This window comes from Chelonia mydas, chromosome 1 (genome assembly GCF_015237465.2).
Source record: "Chelonia mydas isolate rCheMyd1 chromosome 1, rCheMyd1.pri.v2, whole genome shotgun sequence".
NCBI lineage: Eukaryota > Metazoa > Chordata > Testudines > Cheloniidae > Chelonia > Chelonia mydas.
The window spans coordinates 43637385-43655379 of record NC_057849.1 but is presented as its reverse complement, the minus strand read 5'-3'; the positions used below and the strand labels follow the sequence as shown (position 1 = coordinate 43655379).

General features: G+C 42.1%; 1 protein-coding gene across 3 annotated transcripts in view; it reads left to right on the top strand.

The window, feature by feature from the left end:
- Positions 1-17995, top strand: part of ATP8A2 (ATPase phospholipid transporting 8A2) — a 652386-nt gene that overhangs the window by 275800 nt on the left and 358591 nt on the right. For all 3 annotated transcript variants that reach the window (XM_027821585.3, XM_043530953.1, XM_043530957.1), the window contains one exon: positions 13541-13713. In XM_027821585.3, the coding sequence (XP_027677386.3) occupies positions 13541-13713 (173 nt within the window). The remainder of the gene's footprint in view (positions 1-13540; positions 13714-17995) is intronic.

Genomic DNA, 17995 nt, shown 5'->3' with positions numbered 1-17995 from the left:
TTCGGAACAATGAGCTACAGATTCTGAGTGATTTATATGATCACACAAAATATGACAGTAGTTCTGGGGCTGAATTATCTGGTGAAAGAAAAATTCATTAGAATTTAGAAGCCATTTAATCTTCTTACTACAGCAATTGAACAACACTTCCAAGATTTATAATAGATATGGTATGTAAACAGGTACCAATATGAATGGTTTACTTTAGGAACTCAAGTTTAATAGATGTTATAGAGGTTCATCCTGGAAGATCACTCTTACATTAACTCTATTAAGATAAAAAAAGGAACATGTGATAATGGTATCCAAAATATTAAAGCAGGAGTGGCCAAAATGCAGCCTATAGTTGCTCTCATCTTTAGTAAGCAATGTGCTTAATGGAGGCCACAGGTCCCAACAGTCAGTGTTTTCTTTGTCCATCTTAACTAGAAAAAGAATATTTGTTGTCTGATACCCACCATAACCAGTCTATTTCAATACTGGTTTTCTTCTCCAGAGCTTTTGCTTTACCTGGGGCAATGCTGAGTGTAGCAAATCGAAGACTCACCGGTGTGCCACCTCCTGCTGGTTATCAACTCGATTCCAGCTCGGAGCGCCCTCTGCTGGCCGGTGGCTCACCTGCCTCAGGCCCCTGTGTCCCTCCCGGGCCCAGGTGCCCCTTTACTTTGGGGTTCTGCCCTCAGCAGTAACCCACAGTCTGGGTCTCCTCTCCCAGGGGAACCCCCAACCCTCTAAACCCACCTTGCCTCAGTGGCTACTGCCAGTCATCATCTAGCCCCCACTTACTGGGGCAAACTGCAGTCTGTCCTGGCCACTCATCATTGGCAAGGAGGTTGGACCAACTGCCTCTGCCTATCTCTGGGCTGTACCTTCCAGCCCCAGTACCTGCATAGGCCTTTACCAAGGCCTAAGCTTGGGGAGTTGCCAGGCTGGAACTCCCCAGCTCCTCTAGCCTTTCCCCAGCCCTGCTCCACTCCAGGTACCTTTTTCTCCCAGGCAGCCAGGTCCTTTTCTCTCTCTCTCTCTCTCTCTCTCTCTCTTGAAAAGGACCTCGAGAGAGAGAGAGAGAGAGACTCCTCCAGCTCCTGGCCCCCCAGACCTCTTATAAGGGCCAGCTGGGCCCTAATTGAGCTGGCCACAACTGTTGCTGCTTTCCCAATCAGCCTAGCTTGGCTGCTTTTAATCCCTATTCTCCACTACACTGAGCCTTAAACTGCATGTGAAATGTGAATATAGTCTCTGTGAAGATAGGGCCAGGTTTTTCTACTGTCATTCGTGCTACGCAAAATGCAGCTGCTAAAAATTCCCAAGCCACAAAGTCCATATCATTTCCTTTTTTAAACTTTTATTAGTTTTTCTAACTTTTTTATTATTTGGCTTTTTAAAATCACAGGTAATGAGCCAAGCTGAAATTTGGTGTAAGAATGTATAACTCCATTGAAATCAATGGAGTTGTACCCACTTATATCAAGTCTGAATTTGGTCCATGGAAGAGTTGTGTGTGAAATTTTATATAGCATTTCTTCTGGTGCTAAATTCCAAAATGGAATGCCATTTTCTTTTTAATAATCTGTGTAGAACCCTATGGGTTGTTAATGTGTCTGCTTTATCCTTCAGATACTGAGTGACCTGGTAAGGCAGGGTCCTTCTGTGAGGTTTTAGAAAGAGACAAAATACAAAGAAGCCATTACAAGGTTTCATACAGAACGGCAGGATGTGGTCTAGAGTGAAGACCACACATGAACTCTGCTTCAGGATATTCTAATTCTCTGCCTGTCAACAAATTGTACTCTGCTGCTAAGATTTATAACAGTGCCCTAGTTCCTCAACATATGGTGATCTGCAGAAAGAAACTACATTTACACAGTGTACAAACCTCAGGAAGTTTCTTCTTGGTAAATAAAATGTTAAGAGCAATATTGCAACTAAATGGTCTACCAAGAGTTTGAGCAAGTCACTTGTTAAAATGGGGAATAGCAGTAGGAAAATTAAAACGGTGGAAAAATGTCTGCAGGGTAGACTTGTTATGGAAAGGAATCGTTCACAGGAGAAATTATTGAAACCACATACGTAGACTCCCAGGAGTGAAACTAAAACCTGAAACTTATGTATTGTTTCTGTCTGATTCATTTAGATTTTTAAATCTTCTTTTCTATGTGCATAGCACCAATAGAAAGCAGAATAAACAGTAAATAATGAAAAAAAAGATCATGCCACCACAGTTAGCTTCCGCAGCCATATATGTATAACTTATCTATGTGTGAGACTTGCAGATGTACTCCTTGTAGCTTAAGATACATCTTTATTAATTTTACACTCTCAGGCCCTGATCCTGCAAAGGGATCTGCATGAATGGATTCTTATGCTTGCATTTAAAACAATGAAACTTTAGCCCTGATTTAACAAAACACTTAAGTATTTCCTTATGTCCCATTGAAATCAGGTGCTTAAGTGCTTTGCTGAATCAGGACCTTGTGTGGGGAGGGTACCCTTACTTTTGTGTGCTGTCCCATTGACTTCAGTAGGAGTCTATGGGCTGGTCTATACTTCTGGCTAAATCAGCACTGCTATGATCGATGCAGCTGTGTTGATTTAGCAGGTCTGGTGAAGACAAGCTAAGTCGATGGCAGAGTGCTCTCCCGAGGTCTGTACTCTACCTCCCCGAGAGGCGGAAGGTAAGTTGGCAGGAGAGCGTCTCCTGTCGACATAGCATGGTGTAGACACCGCTGTAAGTGGACCTAAATTACATCGACTTTAGTTATGTCACTTATGTAACTGAAGTAGCGTAACTTAGGTCAACTTACAGCGTTAGTGTAGACCAGCCCTTAGAATGCACAAATTCTTTTGTGGATCAAGGTCGTAATTTGAATGTTAGGTCTGATGCCCATTTCAGGGATGTTTTATTATAGCATCCCACCTTCAGTTCTCCTCCTAGGATAGAGTGATGGGTAATCTCTAAGAGTGGGGATCTGTGCAGGCAATTTCATGAAGGAGAAAAACTAGGTTAGTGACCGATAACTGGAGAGCTCTGAATATATTCCCTCTTGAGATCCACCCTTACCCCCAATCCCTATTTGTGGATGAACTGTAAAGATAGAACTGAAATCTTTCAGGATGTGCAGGTTCATTTTTTCAGGCAGAACAGAAATATTTATTGAACACTTCTGCCTTTTCTGCATTATTATTGATAGTTCTACCATTTCCACTAGTAATGGACCAATACCATTGGTAAGCTGCTTTTTGTTTCTTATGCTTAAAAAACCCCTCCTTCTTGTTTCCCTTAACTCTGCTGGCCATAGATTTTCTGTGTATCTTTTAGCTTCCCTTATAGAATTTCTACAATTCCTAGCTTCTGATTTATATTATTTACTATGAACTTCACACCTTGTTCCATTCGTTATCTTTTTTTTATACCTGCATTTACTTCCCCTCGAAGCCAAGTTGTTTTTTTAAACCGCACAGCCTTCTTTCTCAGTAGTAGGATTGTAGAATTTTGGGCATCCAGTAAAATGTACTTAAACAATTCCCAATTATCATTTATGTTTTGCTGTTTAAATTCTTCTTCCCAACTGATTTGACTCAAACTTGTTTTCAGCTTTGTAAAATTGGCCCTTTTAAAGCATTAAGAAAAATAGAAGACTGGTCCCCGGTTGGTGAGTGTAGAATAAAAGCAGAATATGTGAGCAGAATCACCTGTACTTTTTTTAACATCAGTGACAAATTTTGTACAAAGGAGTATACCACTTTCCAGGGTGTGTGTTTATCTGCTGTGAGAATTAGTGCCACTTTGCTGTGTAAATTGCTGGGTTACGGATTATCATTAGATGTTGGAGAGTGTGCCACATAAAATGTTTCCCGAAACATTCTTAGATAAGAAGATATCTCTGATTTATGACCTCTTGTGATATAGAACACTGGCTCATTGAACATTTGTCCCAGGGATTGCTGCACAAAGAGAGGAAAGAGGCTCTGTGGCCAGGGATTGAAATGTTGGGTAGGACTCCTAGGTGCTGTCTCTTGATGGCTGTTACTAGGCCTGGCTGATTTGTTGCTTTTGACATGAGGCTCCACTTTTCAGGCATCTTATTTGGCTCCCTGGACTCCCTGTTGATTTCTCCATGTTTGACTAAGGTTAGTGGCTGAGTCTCTCTCCTCACCTTCACTTACTAGCCAGTTAATACCCACCATGTACTCTGGTCCTCCTTTCCTAACAAGAGACACAGAAGGGGAGAGGAAGAAAAGAGCAAATGGGAGGGAGCACTGACCAGCTAGCAGAGGAAAGGGAGACAGAGAAGGAGTCACAGCATCTGTCCTGCAGTCAGCCCTGGAGCACCCACGAAGTCGGCACCTATGGTACAGGTGGCATCAAGAGACAGCAGAGGGCAGGAGGAGAGTACTTCTTGGCAGAGAACTAGGCAATGGGCAGGGACAGGAGGTTGACTCCATCCATTTAGGGGAGTAGAAATCAGTTTCAACCCTTCAGGTGGGTCAAGTGGGTGAAAGAGGTCATACTCTGTATTTGGGAGCAAGAGAAAGCTTAGCGGGAGGTGGGGCAAGAGAGGGGATGGGAGGAGAGAGAGGAGGAATTATCTTTCTTTTCTTGTATTTTACTTTTTATTAAGTCAAAGTTACAATAAAACTGTACCATACTGCATCATGTTCTTATGTTATGTCCTTATCATACGTTTCTTATTACTTATTCAGGATCAGGTTAATATTCAAAGAATCTGACTAAAGATAATGGCTTGCTGGCTGGGGAGCCCTTCTCCTCTGAGTACACTAAAAAGGGTGACCAAATTTCTGAATTTCATTCTCATTTTGGCACTTCTCTTGTGTACATACTTAGTATGAAAGCTTTTCTGTTACAAGGGCAGTGCATATTTTCCTATACCACAATTCCAAGGAGGAAGAGTCACATTTTTCCAATTATGTGCAATACAAAATCTTGTTCCTCACAGTAAAAAGAAATTAATTTTTCATTCTATTTAAAATGTAGATCTTTTACTGGAGCATTAAGTAAGCAGGTCAGGGTATCTCTAGGAAGCGGCATTTTGTTATAAGATGAATTGCTTTGATAATTTCTTCCTCAAGCTGTCTAATTCCTGGTTACAACCACCACATGTGCAAGTATGTTCCTTTTTCCCCAGAATCCCTCCAACAGAGCACCTCTCTAGTAGCAAAAATATGTTGGATATTTACTGGTATCCTATGCTGTCTATACAGTAACTTATAAGAATATTCTTCATGAGCCACACAAATTAAAGATGTTTATCCCCTTTCCCAGATAGAGATCCGCTGTTCCCGATCAGTTTCTTTATCCAAATCTCTCTTCCATCTTTTCAGCTGAGTTTTCTTATCAACATCTTTTCAGTCAAAATTGCATATGTTTTAGAACTTAAACCCTTTGATCCAGCTTGCTCCTGGGTCAACTCCTCAAACGTGTCTAAAGGTCTAGATAGGAGATCCAGATTTCACCATAAAATGTTTGACTTGTAAGTATTGAAAATATGGGCACTTTAAATTATTTACATTATTACATATCTCTCGATATGATTTCAAATGAGGACCCAGGAATAGCTGTCCAAACCGAGTAATCACAGCTCTTACTCACAACGAATAGTCATGTTGGTATTTCCAGAGATAAATTCCTGATTATTAAAGAAAGTGACTAAGGGAGAAGGGCTAAGCAGCAGGAAATTTGAAAAATGTGTCCAGAACTGCTAAAGTGGTCTGGATGAATGGGTGATTTATTTTTTGATGACCTAAATTTCTTTTTAATGTAACGATTACTATAAATAGCTGTATTTGGGCTCCAGTGCTGTTTGAGTTTTACCAAGTGTTTGGATGGTCTATTGTTAACTGAGTTGTTCACATCTTTTAGTTGTGGTGCATAATAATGATAATAAACCAAAGTAGGGGACGCCAGTCCATTGTATACGGTAGGATTAAACAGAATTTAGAACTCATCCTTTATCTTTTATGGTTCCATATGAATGTTAATAGTGTATCCTGCCAAGTTTTAATGTCATGTCAGGGATACCAACAAGGATGCATTGAAAGAAAAATAACAACGTTGGGAGGACATTCATCTTTACCAGAGCTACCGTACCTAGCCAAGAAATTTCGTATTTGTTCCATTCCTCCAAGCCTTATTATTTTATTCCATAGTGAAGGGCAGTTTGCCTTAAAAAGATATTTGTTTCTTCACAAACAAATATTATTCCTAAATATTTTAAGATTTCTTTACCCATTTAAACTTATGTAGCTGATAGCAGTTTGTTTTGACCCTTTCAGGAATATTAATTCCTAAAATGTTAGATTTACTGTAATTTATTTTGAAGCCTGATACCTGCCCAAATGTCAAAGCCAATTGTACTATAATTTTAATGGGACTTCTGGATCATGCAAATATAACAGGATGTTGTCAGCATGCAAAGCTATTTTGAGTTAACCCAGAAGACATTTTGATGCCCTTTTCTAAGGGGCTGTTTCTCACATTTATTGCAGATGGCCCCATTGTCAGGGCAAACAGAAGGCATAAAGGGCAACCCCGTCTCATATCCTTAGATAACTTAAAAGGAAGGGATTAATGACTATCAACCAAAGCAGACACATGAGGATGAGTATACATAGTCAATATGCCCACAGAAGACTGATTACCCAAACCAAACCTTACCAAAATCTGTCTAAGGTATTTCCACACCAACCGGTCAAAGGCTATCTAAGTATCCAAAGAAAGCAGTGCACAGGAAGAGTTGCTAAAATTAACAATATAGATTAAATTCAGAGTTCTTCCAATATTATTAGATTGATGTCTACCAGCAACAAACCCAGGCTGGTCAGAGTGAACAAGAGTGACAGTCTGTTTGCTAGCACCTTGGCATAAATTTTAGCACCCACTTTAATTAAAGAAATAAGTCTGTATGATGCACAGTTGGTAAGATCTTTCCCTTCTTCAGGAATGATCACAATTTTTGCCTTTTTCCATGAATCTGGAATCTCATTCCCCTGTAACATACCATTAAATAAAATAGGGGCCAACATTTGCTTTAGAGCTCTGGAATACTCCTCAGAAAACCCATTGGGACCTGGAGCTTTACTGGATTTTAAACAGTTAATTACAACTTCAACTACCTGTGCAGCAATTTACTTATCAAGAGCTGCCCCATTATCCTCTGAGATCTGAGGTAGTTTCACTCTTTTCAAATGTCTGTTTATAAGCTCAGGATCTGAATGTTCTGATGCGTTCCAGTATGGAAAAAGCAAATGTTTAGGAATGATCTTTCTCAACTGCTACTGAATCCTTAGAATACTAACGATAGGTGTTCTTAGGGTTAACATGAATTTCTATTCTTGCTATTGCATATATGATGTGAAGCCGTCATCAAAAATAGACCCATGCTCTGTGCACTGAATTACTGTAGATTGTTATAATTGCATACTACAATTTTTATAGTAGACAAAATTGCTAATCCTTCCCCAAAATATGCCTTCATTTTTCCTGGACTGAGTTTGTTGTAGTTTGAGTACACTGGTAGTGTATAAGCACATCCTCCCATGAGGTCTGAAAGCTAATTCCTTACAGTTTGATGGAGGAAGTTGTTTATTCAGTAATAGAAATGAAGAAGGCATAGAACACAGTAATCCATATCCCTCATGCTAGCAATTACTCCATACAGTACAAATAGCACAACACATTAAAATTAAACACAGTATAACCTGTGATTTTGGTTCCAGTTTGGTATTGGTTCCTTAGTTCTGATTTGCCATATTAGTTCCCCAGGAGTGTTGGACCCCTTGGATTATAGAAAGCTAGCTGTAAAGCAGCTCCTCTCTTCTTGCCACATTTTAAGTAGCTCTTCACTCCTCCCAGCTGGCTGGCATGGCATTGCAGGCTCTTTCAGACAGTCAGCATTTTGCCCACCTGACTCCCCCCGCCACCTTCCACCTGTCCTCCCTCCTTTCTTCTCCTGCTTCTTCCAACAGTGTCATTACTCATTCTCTGCTCTGCCGTGCCCTCCAATTTCCTCCTCACTGGACATCTCTCATGCCATTACTCTCCCCTCTCTTGCTCTACATTCAGCCTCACTACTTAGGAGCACCACATCCACCCTTTCTGTCAACTTGCACATCCCAGCTGCTTTTACCTTCTGACCCACCCCCTTCCCCAATTCCTATTGTTAAATCAGGAGCAAGAGAGTTAATTCTCCCAGAGAAATGTTTTACTCAGTGTATCGTCTTTCTTTTATATCCCCCTGTTTTGAAATCAGATCATGGCCTTCCCTAGGGTACTATAGGGCCAGTTTGTGACCTAGTTTATGCTGCCATAGAAGGGCATAGAAGTGAATAAGGAGCATAAATTCACTCCCCTTGACTGTCCCTGCAGGCCTTCTAGACTTCAGGTATTGGCACTGAGTAGCCCCTGCTACTTCCAACCTCCAAGCAGGTCCGTCTGCCCTCCTCACTACTGCTTACTTTCCCAAGCTGCAGAAAGACTGCTGAATTAGGCCCAGATTGTTCCACACTTACTCATGTTAAGCAGTAGTTCACCTTGCAATTAGTGCTACTTACGTCAGTGGGGCTGCTTATAGAGTCCGGTGCTATTCAGTGTGAGTAAGGATGCCTGAATCTTACCTGTAAGTTACATGCAGTCACCGACTGTTTTTATCTATCTGTCTTAACAACCTCCAAGAAGTTCATTCAAGACAAATTCACCCTTACTGACTTCAGTGGCATTACAGCAGGGATGTATTTGGCCCTTGAACTGTGAAATGCTGTTCTCCATCACTTTTCAGACTCGATTAAAGGTGTACACAAAAAGAAATATAAATGTGCTAATACTGCAATTACTGACTCTGCAATTTTTATTAGGGTTCAGACTGCTTTAAATTAAGTTTCAGAAATCATTTGAGACAGATGTCTCTGTCCCTTGGTAGTATTACCTCAGCAAATTGGCTGGCAAAGTTTGGCTAGACTTCTGGAAATGTTTATGCTTCAGGTCATTTTTATTTGTATTAATTGTTGACCGAATCACTGACATTTAGGAGCTAACTAAGCAGGCAGTTTGTGAACTTGAGATGGCTCAAAATACTGCCTTAATTTTCAGGCAGTTCTCATTACTCATCCGACAAGCAACAGTATGTAGCATCCATGTCTCTCTTGCTACTAAGTATAGTGTATTTGCTATCTGGCTCCATGGAAGGTCATATCAAGGTCACTCAGTGTTGTGAATGAAAATAATCAGTTGATGAAAGTACATAACTTGAAACCTTGGTGTATTTTCTTCTGTCTAAAGAAGGCCAACCTTATTTAAGATAGAATGAACAGCATGTTTTTCTGTTCTGAAGTCACAGATGCATTCTTACAAGCACTTAGAAACCTTTGAACAAAAGGTGCTGTAATGGGAACTATTAATAATTTGTAAACATTTTTAACTCAAAATAACAGATTGTAAATAGTAGAGAGATCCACAGGTAAATAAACAAAATGCTCACTTTTCCCATTGCTATTACATTTAATCTTTTTAGTGTAAATATTTTATTAAAGCTAATGTTAAAAAATTATACTATACATAGGTTGAGAAAAGAGTGTCTGTACATCTGGGTATCGTGCTTAGATTATCCACAAATAAAAGGTTTGTTTTAAAAGTCATAAGATACATATAGTGCATAATCACCAGTAACCCAAATTTGAATAAATTTAACAATACAGTTTAGATATTAGCATCCAAGTATTTGGGTACATCACTCATGAAAAGTTATACTGAGAGTTGGTTGTGGAAAGCACAATGCTGCCAATGAGTGAAGATTGTCCCTCGGTAATTGAGAATTTAGGGTAGGTTGTCCAATTAGAAAATACAATCCATCAGGGAAGTATTTCAGTTACTTTGCCAACTGCGCTTCTCATCGGCACTCCAGCTCATCCCTCCTGCTATTGCTGATGCCCAGTGATGTGTTCTAGGTAGATGTCCCTCGATCACGTGATGATGTCTGACACCATGAGTTGCCGCATCAGCTGAGCGTAGCATTGACTGATTCCATATTCTCTCAACACTCGCTCATTACTGGGGTCCTTATGCACCCAGGGCTCCAACGATCAGAGGTGTAATTCTAGTAGACATACCTGAAAAATGGTTCAGGCTTTAGCCATAAATTGTGCCAAAGCCAAAGTCCTGAAAATTAGTGTTGCAACATGATATTTGTTGCGACCAAACTAAAAAACAAAACCCCGGAATAGATTTTCACTAGTAATGGTAACATGGCTGTTTCTGTTTTAGATTGCTGTGGAAGTAACTTTTGTTCTGTTCAGTTAAGCATCTCAGTTAAGCAAAAGAAAAAAACCCTATATTACAAGCATATTTGACTCTATGGAAAGATCCGTGAAATAGAAGACATCCCCATTTCAGATCAAACTATTCTAAAGTGCAATGCAGGCATTTCCCTCTTCTGCAGGATTGTTAGCAGTCTGGCAAACTGTGTGGGAATGGTTGTGTTTACATATATATAGAATGGCTTTCAGTTGGAAAGTGAAATCCCAATAGAAAGTGATTTATGTGATATTTCAGAATATTGAAGAAACTTACATTTGCAATCTATTTGTCTAGCTGGGAACTTGAAAATCTCAGCAATCCCACAGAAAATCATAGTGGTTGCCAGTATGTGTATACTGTATGCATATAATTATGACTGTCTTACATGTATTCTTCACCTTGCATCCAAGAGGATCTCTCAGCATTCTACAACAAATTGATGTATAAATTATACACATGAATCACTTCATTCATCTCTAAAACACACCAGCCTCTAGGGTGAAGCTTGTCAACTGTTTTCACAGTGCACAGAAGCTTAGCAACAGTTTAGGACAGGAAGTGAAGAATCCGTAATACATAAAAAAAACCCTTATACTTCTGTCATTGTTTTTTTATTTATTTGGTGGCAAGATGCATGAGAAAACATTTCAGCATATATAATAGGGATAGAAGACATTTCTACCCTCATTTACACTTAAGCAGTCATTGATTTCAATGGTGTTCTGTGGTGTACCTGGGCCCCTAACTCAGAGTATGTTTACATTACAATCAGAGGTGTAATTCTAGCACATGTAGACATACCTGAGCTGCTTCAATCTAGCTAGCTTGAATACTAACAACAGTGAAGCTGTGTTTATGCAAGCCAGCCCAGGAACCTGGGTGTGTACTCAAGTGTCCAGCCAATGCTGATGCCAGTTCTGCTGTGGATTCTCTACTATTGTTATTTGAGGTAGCTGGACCAAAGCTAGCTTGTATATGTCTACATGTGCTACAGTCACACATCTGATTGCAGTGTAGACATTCCCTCAGTTGAATTTGTAGCGTAGATGGAGTCTTACTGATTTTACCTCCTATTGTAGAAAATTGGTCTGCTGGTATGTCTCCATCTTCCCAAAGGTGTGGATGTTCTGGTCTCCATATGTTTTTTGATTAACCCCAACCACAAAGCCATATTATCCCATAAGGTGAATGTGTAGGGGAAATCCTGACTGTATGTTAATGCTGAACTTAACTGGAGTAATTTGTGTTCTTCAGTACCAGCAGATGTGTAGTCTGTAGGGAGCAGTTTGGCTACATTTATTTTTTTACATCTGTCTGTTAAATCAGAGATGCAAATTGAAAATGCAGCACTCAGCAACTGCTTGTGGATTTGTAGCTCTCCCTGGAGAAATGTGGTTTCATAAAACAATGAATGGATTACAATGAGGCATAAATATAGTATTTTCATTTGGCAGATATAACCCTGCTCCAGTATTGTTCATATCAGATAGAGAGAAATGGTACCTTTTCCTGTAGACCAGCGTACAAAGAAAGGAAGCACAGCTGAGCATGAATACACTGAGACACATATTTGACAGTTAAGTTGGCACCAGTTTTTAAATTTTCATAGCTCTGGGATGAGCAAAAAAGGATACTTTGTTTTGCAACACTGTGTGTTGGAGATCATACCAGAATGGACATTGCTTATAGAAAATGTCAGATGCAGTTGGTGCTAGAAATCCCCCTGGAGGCAATGGAGGCATCAAACCATCGATACTGCCAACCCCAAATGTTCAAAAATCATGAATCTGGCTCCCCAGAAATAACGAGATTGGCTTTCAACTCATGTGATTGTGTACAGATAATAGATTTGGTGTTGTTTTGGTTTGCCTTATGTTTTTTGAGCCTTTAGGGTGCACCGGGATCACATTTGGAAGCTTTCTTCACAGACACAAAGACCAGGAACTTACTTTTTCTTTAACAGTGAAGACTGAAATCATCACATATCCACTTGACTCCAGGAGCTGGGGCTTTAAGGAAAAGAATAATTATCATGAGATGCATGAGAAAATCATGAGAGTTGGCAACTCTGAGTCCTTCCTTCTAGGCCACAGTCTGTGAGGAAAGCCCCATCCGATCTTCAAAAAAAGCAATAACAATGTAGTCCATGCTGCGTAGTCAGGCACTCAGCTTTGCCATCTGTGTTCTCAGCTGGGAAGCTGGATAGACCAAGTATACGCTGAGCCATTCTACCAGGAAACAGGGGGTAAATCAGCTTTGCTTCTAAAGGAGAGCCTAGTGGAGAAGCATGCAGGCAAGCACCATTTCAGTGGACTGCCCCAGCCTCTGAAGAGTCCTTTCCCCACAGATTTCCAGGATCCATGGGCAATTTTTGTGCCTTTACTTTACAAATATGTCCGAAAAGCCACTTCCCCAAAACTTGAACAAACCAGTAGATAACGTAGACACACTTTTGGAGAGCTGTTTTGTTAGAGTAAATCTGGTGAAACAACATGCTGTGAATTTCAATTCATAACCACTGATTTTCAAAAAAACGGAAGAGAACTGTGAATCTGGTAGTAGATTAATAAGCGGTCAGTTACTGAGCATCTTCTTTATCAAAGTACCGTGCTTGAGTAGGGGTTAATTAAAGTCTTTGTTATCCAAGTCTGGTGGCCTGAGAGAGCCTGAACCAGGAGTGAAACAGTGAGGGCTACATTTTTAAAACTATGTGTGCAGTTCTGCGCACACAAAACAATACACACAATTTACATGCACATGTTGGAAAATTTGGTCCTGAGAAACTAACATTTTCAAAAATGTTCAGAACTGGCCTAACTCTGCTTCCATTGAAGTCAGTGGTAAAACTCTGCCTTTAACGGGAAGAGAGACCAGTGTAAGCACTTCTGCGATTCCTACCTTAACAGTCTGAGGAAAAGGTTGAGAGCTGAAGATTGAGTCATTTGGGAAGATGGTAAAACAATAATAACATGTATCCCTTTTCAACAGTAGATCTGAAAGCATTTTCCAAATGTAATTTTTTTGGAGTAGGCACTGGGAGGGAAGTTTAAAAAATCCATAATATTTTGAGGGGGAAGCAGTGGCAAAAGCCATGGAAGAACCAAGCCCCATTTATTCTAACCCAGCTTTAAGTCTGAGAATGTGTCAAGGATGCTAATGCTGGTTTAGAGAGACAGTTGGAGTACAGGGAAAGAAACATTTTTTTCCTTTTTGTGTGTGTTTGTACTTTAGGCAACAAGAGCAACCCTGACCCATCACTGTACAAACCTGGGAGATTCACTGGGCAAAGAAAATGATATAGCTCTCATTATTGATGGCCAGACTCTGAAGTATGCTCTCTCGTTTGAAGTGCGGCAGTGCTTCCTGGACCTAGCACTGTCCTGCAAGGCAGTCATCTGTTGCAGGTAAGAAATGTCGGGATTTTCTCCAGTGAGAAACTGGTGTGGAGCTGGTGTAACTCTTCCTCTTCACCTGCCATTTATCCCCTTCAGGTTTACAGCACATGTGGGAAATGTAAAAGAAGGAAACTTACAGGTTAATATTTAAGAGGAGATGAGCTGTCTGCTGTAAGTCGCTTGTTTATTCAAACACAGTTGTGAGCTACCTGTTATGGAACAATTATTGGGAAGCAGGGCTGCATACTGGGACTATCCCACAAGGGCTGTGTGCAAGGAATATTTCCCCTCTAATGGCTTCTCTGTGGTTGCTGCAGCTGCTGTAGCTACCATAGCTATGCCCCGCTCCACCCGCACTCTGCAGGCATGTGTGAGTGACTGGCAGATCAGTGTAGTCTTGGATTTTACTTCTCCCCTCTACTAACCCAAAACCCTGCGGTCAGAAGACAGAAAGAGCCCCTGTTCAGTGCCCCAGGGATGCATACCCTTTTCATGGACTCTCCGTGTCTTGAATGCCCCTCAGCAATGGAACTATCTTGGTTCTCAAAAACTGTACTATCGTGATGAGCATGGTATTTAAAAGATAGATAGAAAATGTCATGGCTTCAGATGAACAGGCAGGATTCTCCCCTATTTAAAAATAGAAATGCTTTTTAATTATGCAGATTTTCCTCCAAATTGAGCCTGATAGCTTTTTATAAAGTGATAGGAGATAATGAGGAAACAGGCCTCCCTGACCCCTTGATTATAGGAGACGTTGAAGAATAGGAGCTGTGATGTTATACCTGTGATCATGCTTAAGCAGGGGGAATTAAATAGCCAGAGGTTGCCTCCACTTGGTATGGCAGCTCTTCATTAAGCAGAGCTGCACAGAGAGGCAAGGAAACAATATTAAATATCTTCGCATGTACAGAAACCCCAATAGTACAAGTTATTAGATTGTAATTCATTAGCGTGGCCTTCCCTAGAGGGTAGCCATCTATGATGTTCTGCTGCTGAGTAGTCTCCTGCGATGGCTTTGAGCTCTGACAGGGTTTAGTGTTCAGCATTTTTCTGTGTTGTAATCAAAGAACACTGTGAAAATTCCATTGCTGAGTTTAAACCTTTTGATGAAAACAGACGAGTTGAGGAGATGAGTGTTTGTATTACTAGGGTTATTTATTGGGTCTTTTTTTTGGAAGAAAAGGGGCACTCAGAAGACTGAGTAATGAAAGAAATTTCCCTCCTTATTGTTTTGAAGGTTAATATGCAGAAGACTCCAATTAATACCTTGTAGAAGTAGTAATGGTAATATTTGATAATATTTTCATTGTAAGTGGGGGGCAGAGTTTGATTGCATGGTGGTAGTTGTTGTGCAAAGTTTTTCACATGTATTCAAAGCAACTACAAATATTAGCTAATTAATTCTCACAATACTGTTGGTAATTAGGAAAATATTTCCCCATTTTATAGATGGAGAAAGAAAGAAACAGCAAAATTAAGACCTGTATTATCAGAAGTGGCCTCTAATTTGGGGTGCTTCGGTTTCTGAGTGGCTAACCTTAGACACACAGGGCTAGCTCCACAAAGGGATTTAAGGACCTAAGTTCAAAATTTAGATCCTCAGAACCCCTGCTTAGTTTTTGCCTAACCCTGTCGGCACCTGTTTCTACTGGTAAAGTCCCCTAGGCACCTGAATTTCTGCTGGTGCTCATACATACCCCCCCGCAAGTCCTGAGGCCATTCAGCTGTGTAGCACCTACCTTATGGCTAAGCCAGTGGGATCCTCAACCTGGGCATTCTGCCACCTATCTCGCCTGCAGTGCCCAATCTAATGGAATTTTCAGAGGCCCTCTTAGAGTATAATTACCAGACCAGGCCCTACATAGGTTGAGTGGAGAGAGGTGCCTATGCTTCCCTTCTACCCAATTGCTAGCCTAGGGGTTAGAGCACTCACCTGCAATCCCTACTCTGACTGACTTGGAGCAGGGACTTGAACCCAGGTCTCGTACCTCACAGGGGAGATGTCCTGACTGCTGGGCTATGAATATTCTCAAGTGGGGCCCTGTCTCTCCTGCTGAAACTGTTCCACTTTGTACAAAACACTTAAATATTAATTGAAGCAGGAACAGGAACCTAGGTCTCCCAGGAGAGCGTGCGAGCCAGTAAACTATAGACTAGTCATTGTATCTCTGGCCCAGTGCCTATGTAAGTGTTTTTATACAAAGTGGAACAGCTTCAACAAGAGACATTGAGCGCAACCTGCTCCAGAATAGCCCAGTGGTTAGGCTACTCACATGAGAGACCTGGGTTCAAGGTAGGGTTGCCAACTCTCTAATCGCACAAAATCAAACATCCTTGCCTTGCTCCCTGCCCCTTCTGTGAGGTCCCCCCACAATCCATCCATCCCCCCGTTGCTTGCTCTCTCCCACCCTCATTCATTTTCACCGGGCTGGGAAGGGGGTTAGGATGCAGTAGGGGGGTGAGGCTCTGGCTGGAGGTGTCAGCTCTGGGTTGGCGCCAGAAATGAGGGGTTCAGGGTGCAGGAGGGGGCTCCGGGCTGGGGCAGGGGGTTGAGGTGCGGGAGCTGGTGTGGGCTCTGACTGGGGGTGTGGGTTCTGGGGTGAGGCTGGGGATGAGGAGTTTGGGGGCGATGAGGTGGCTCTGGTCTGGAGCTGAGGGGTTTGGAGTGTGGGAGGGGAATCAGGACTGGGGCAGGGGGTTGGGGTGTGGGAGGGAGTGTGGGCTCTGGCTGGGGGGTGCAGGCTGGCGGCGGGGCCAGGGATGAGGGGTTTGGGGTGCAGGAGGGGGCTCAGGGCTCAGGCAGGGGTTGGAGTGTGGGGTGTGGGCTCTGGGAGGGAGTTATGGAGTGGGAGGGGGTTCCGACCTGGGGCAGGGGGTTGGGGTGTGGGCTCCAGCCAGGCAGTGCTTACCTCAGGCGGCTCCCGGAAGTGGCTGGCCTGTCCCTGCGGCCCCTAGGCACAGGGGTGGCCAGGGGGCTCTGCGCACTGCTATTTGTGGCCAATGGGAGCTGTGGAGCTGGCGCTCAGGGTGGGGGCAGTCCATGGAGCAGTGAAAGGCTCTGGCAGAGGGGAGGCAGTGGGGAAAGGAAAGATCCAAGGAAGGATCAGACCAGTGGGGACAGCCTGATCCCCACATCACAGCAAAGATCTTTCCAGCAAGCTGGAAGAAAGTATAAAAGAGGGGAAATGACATCATCACTTGGCCTCTCCTCCCCTCCCCCCGTCCAACTCAACGCCTGGAGGACAAAGACTTTGAACTGAGGGAGTTTGGTCCCAGGCTGGAAAAGGGTCCAGTCTGTGTACTGAGGAACTGTAACCTGGTTCTACCATCTGTCAGGGTGAGAAAAGCTGTGTGATTCAACTCTTGCTTAGACTAAAAGTTTAGGATTTAGAATGCATCTTTACTTTTTATTTTCTTAAGGTAACTATCTCTGATCTTTATGTCTACTGCTTATAATCACTTAACGTGTCTTTCTGTAGTTAATACATCTGTTTTATATTTTACCTAAAACAGTGTGTTTTGTTTGAAGAGCTTGGGATATCTCAGCTCAGGTTAAGAAGGGCTGTTGCATGTCCACTACCCTTTTGCTGGAGTGGCGAACTATGTAATGAACTGACACTGGCCAGACTTCCAACTCATGCAAGACAGGACAGTTCTGGGTTGCCAGGCTGGAAAGCTGGGAGGAATTGGCTGGAGCCTCCCAATTGATGGTTCATGAGTGGCTGGGAGATCATTCATGTAACACGGTTGGGAATGTCCCTGCCTGTGGACGTCTGTGTAAGTGCATTGCCTATCAGAGGTTTGTAGTTTGACATCAGTGTAGCAGTGTGAGGGATACCCAGGCTGGTTGGTTTTGGAGGGCTCAGTAGTTCTACAGTCTAGGTTGCACCCTGGGGACCTCATCACGCCCCTCTTGTGTGTGTGCATTATATGATGTAGTTTTTAATTACATGATTACATGCTATCACAGAACCCCTCATTCAGTGCACAGGTTGGATGCTCCTCACTGAAAGGGTCATTATTCAATATTTCTTTCTATGCTCATCATTCAGTGTCTAGCCTTAAGCCTTATTTACTGCACACCATCCAAACCTTGCACTGAACACAGAAATCAGGTTCCTCATGGGATATGTGATACAGCATGGCCAGAAGGCAGCAGGAGAGTGATATAGGAGAGATATGTAAGTCCCAGGATAAGGAGAAGCCTTATTCCCTGTAGAGGGAAGAAAGGTTTCTACAGATTAATTAAAAGCACCTAAAGCTAATTAGAGCACCTGAAGCCAGTCAC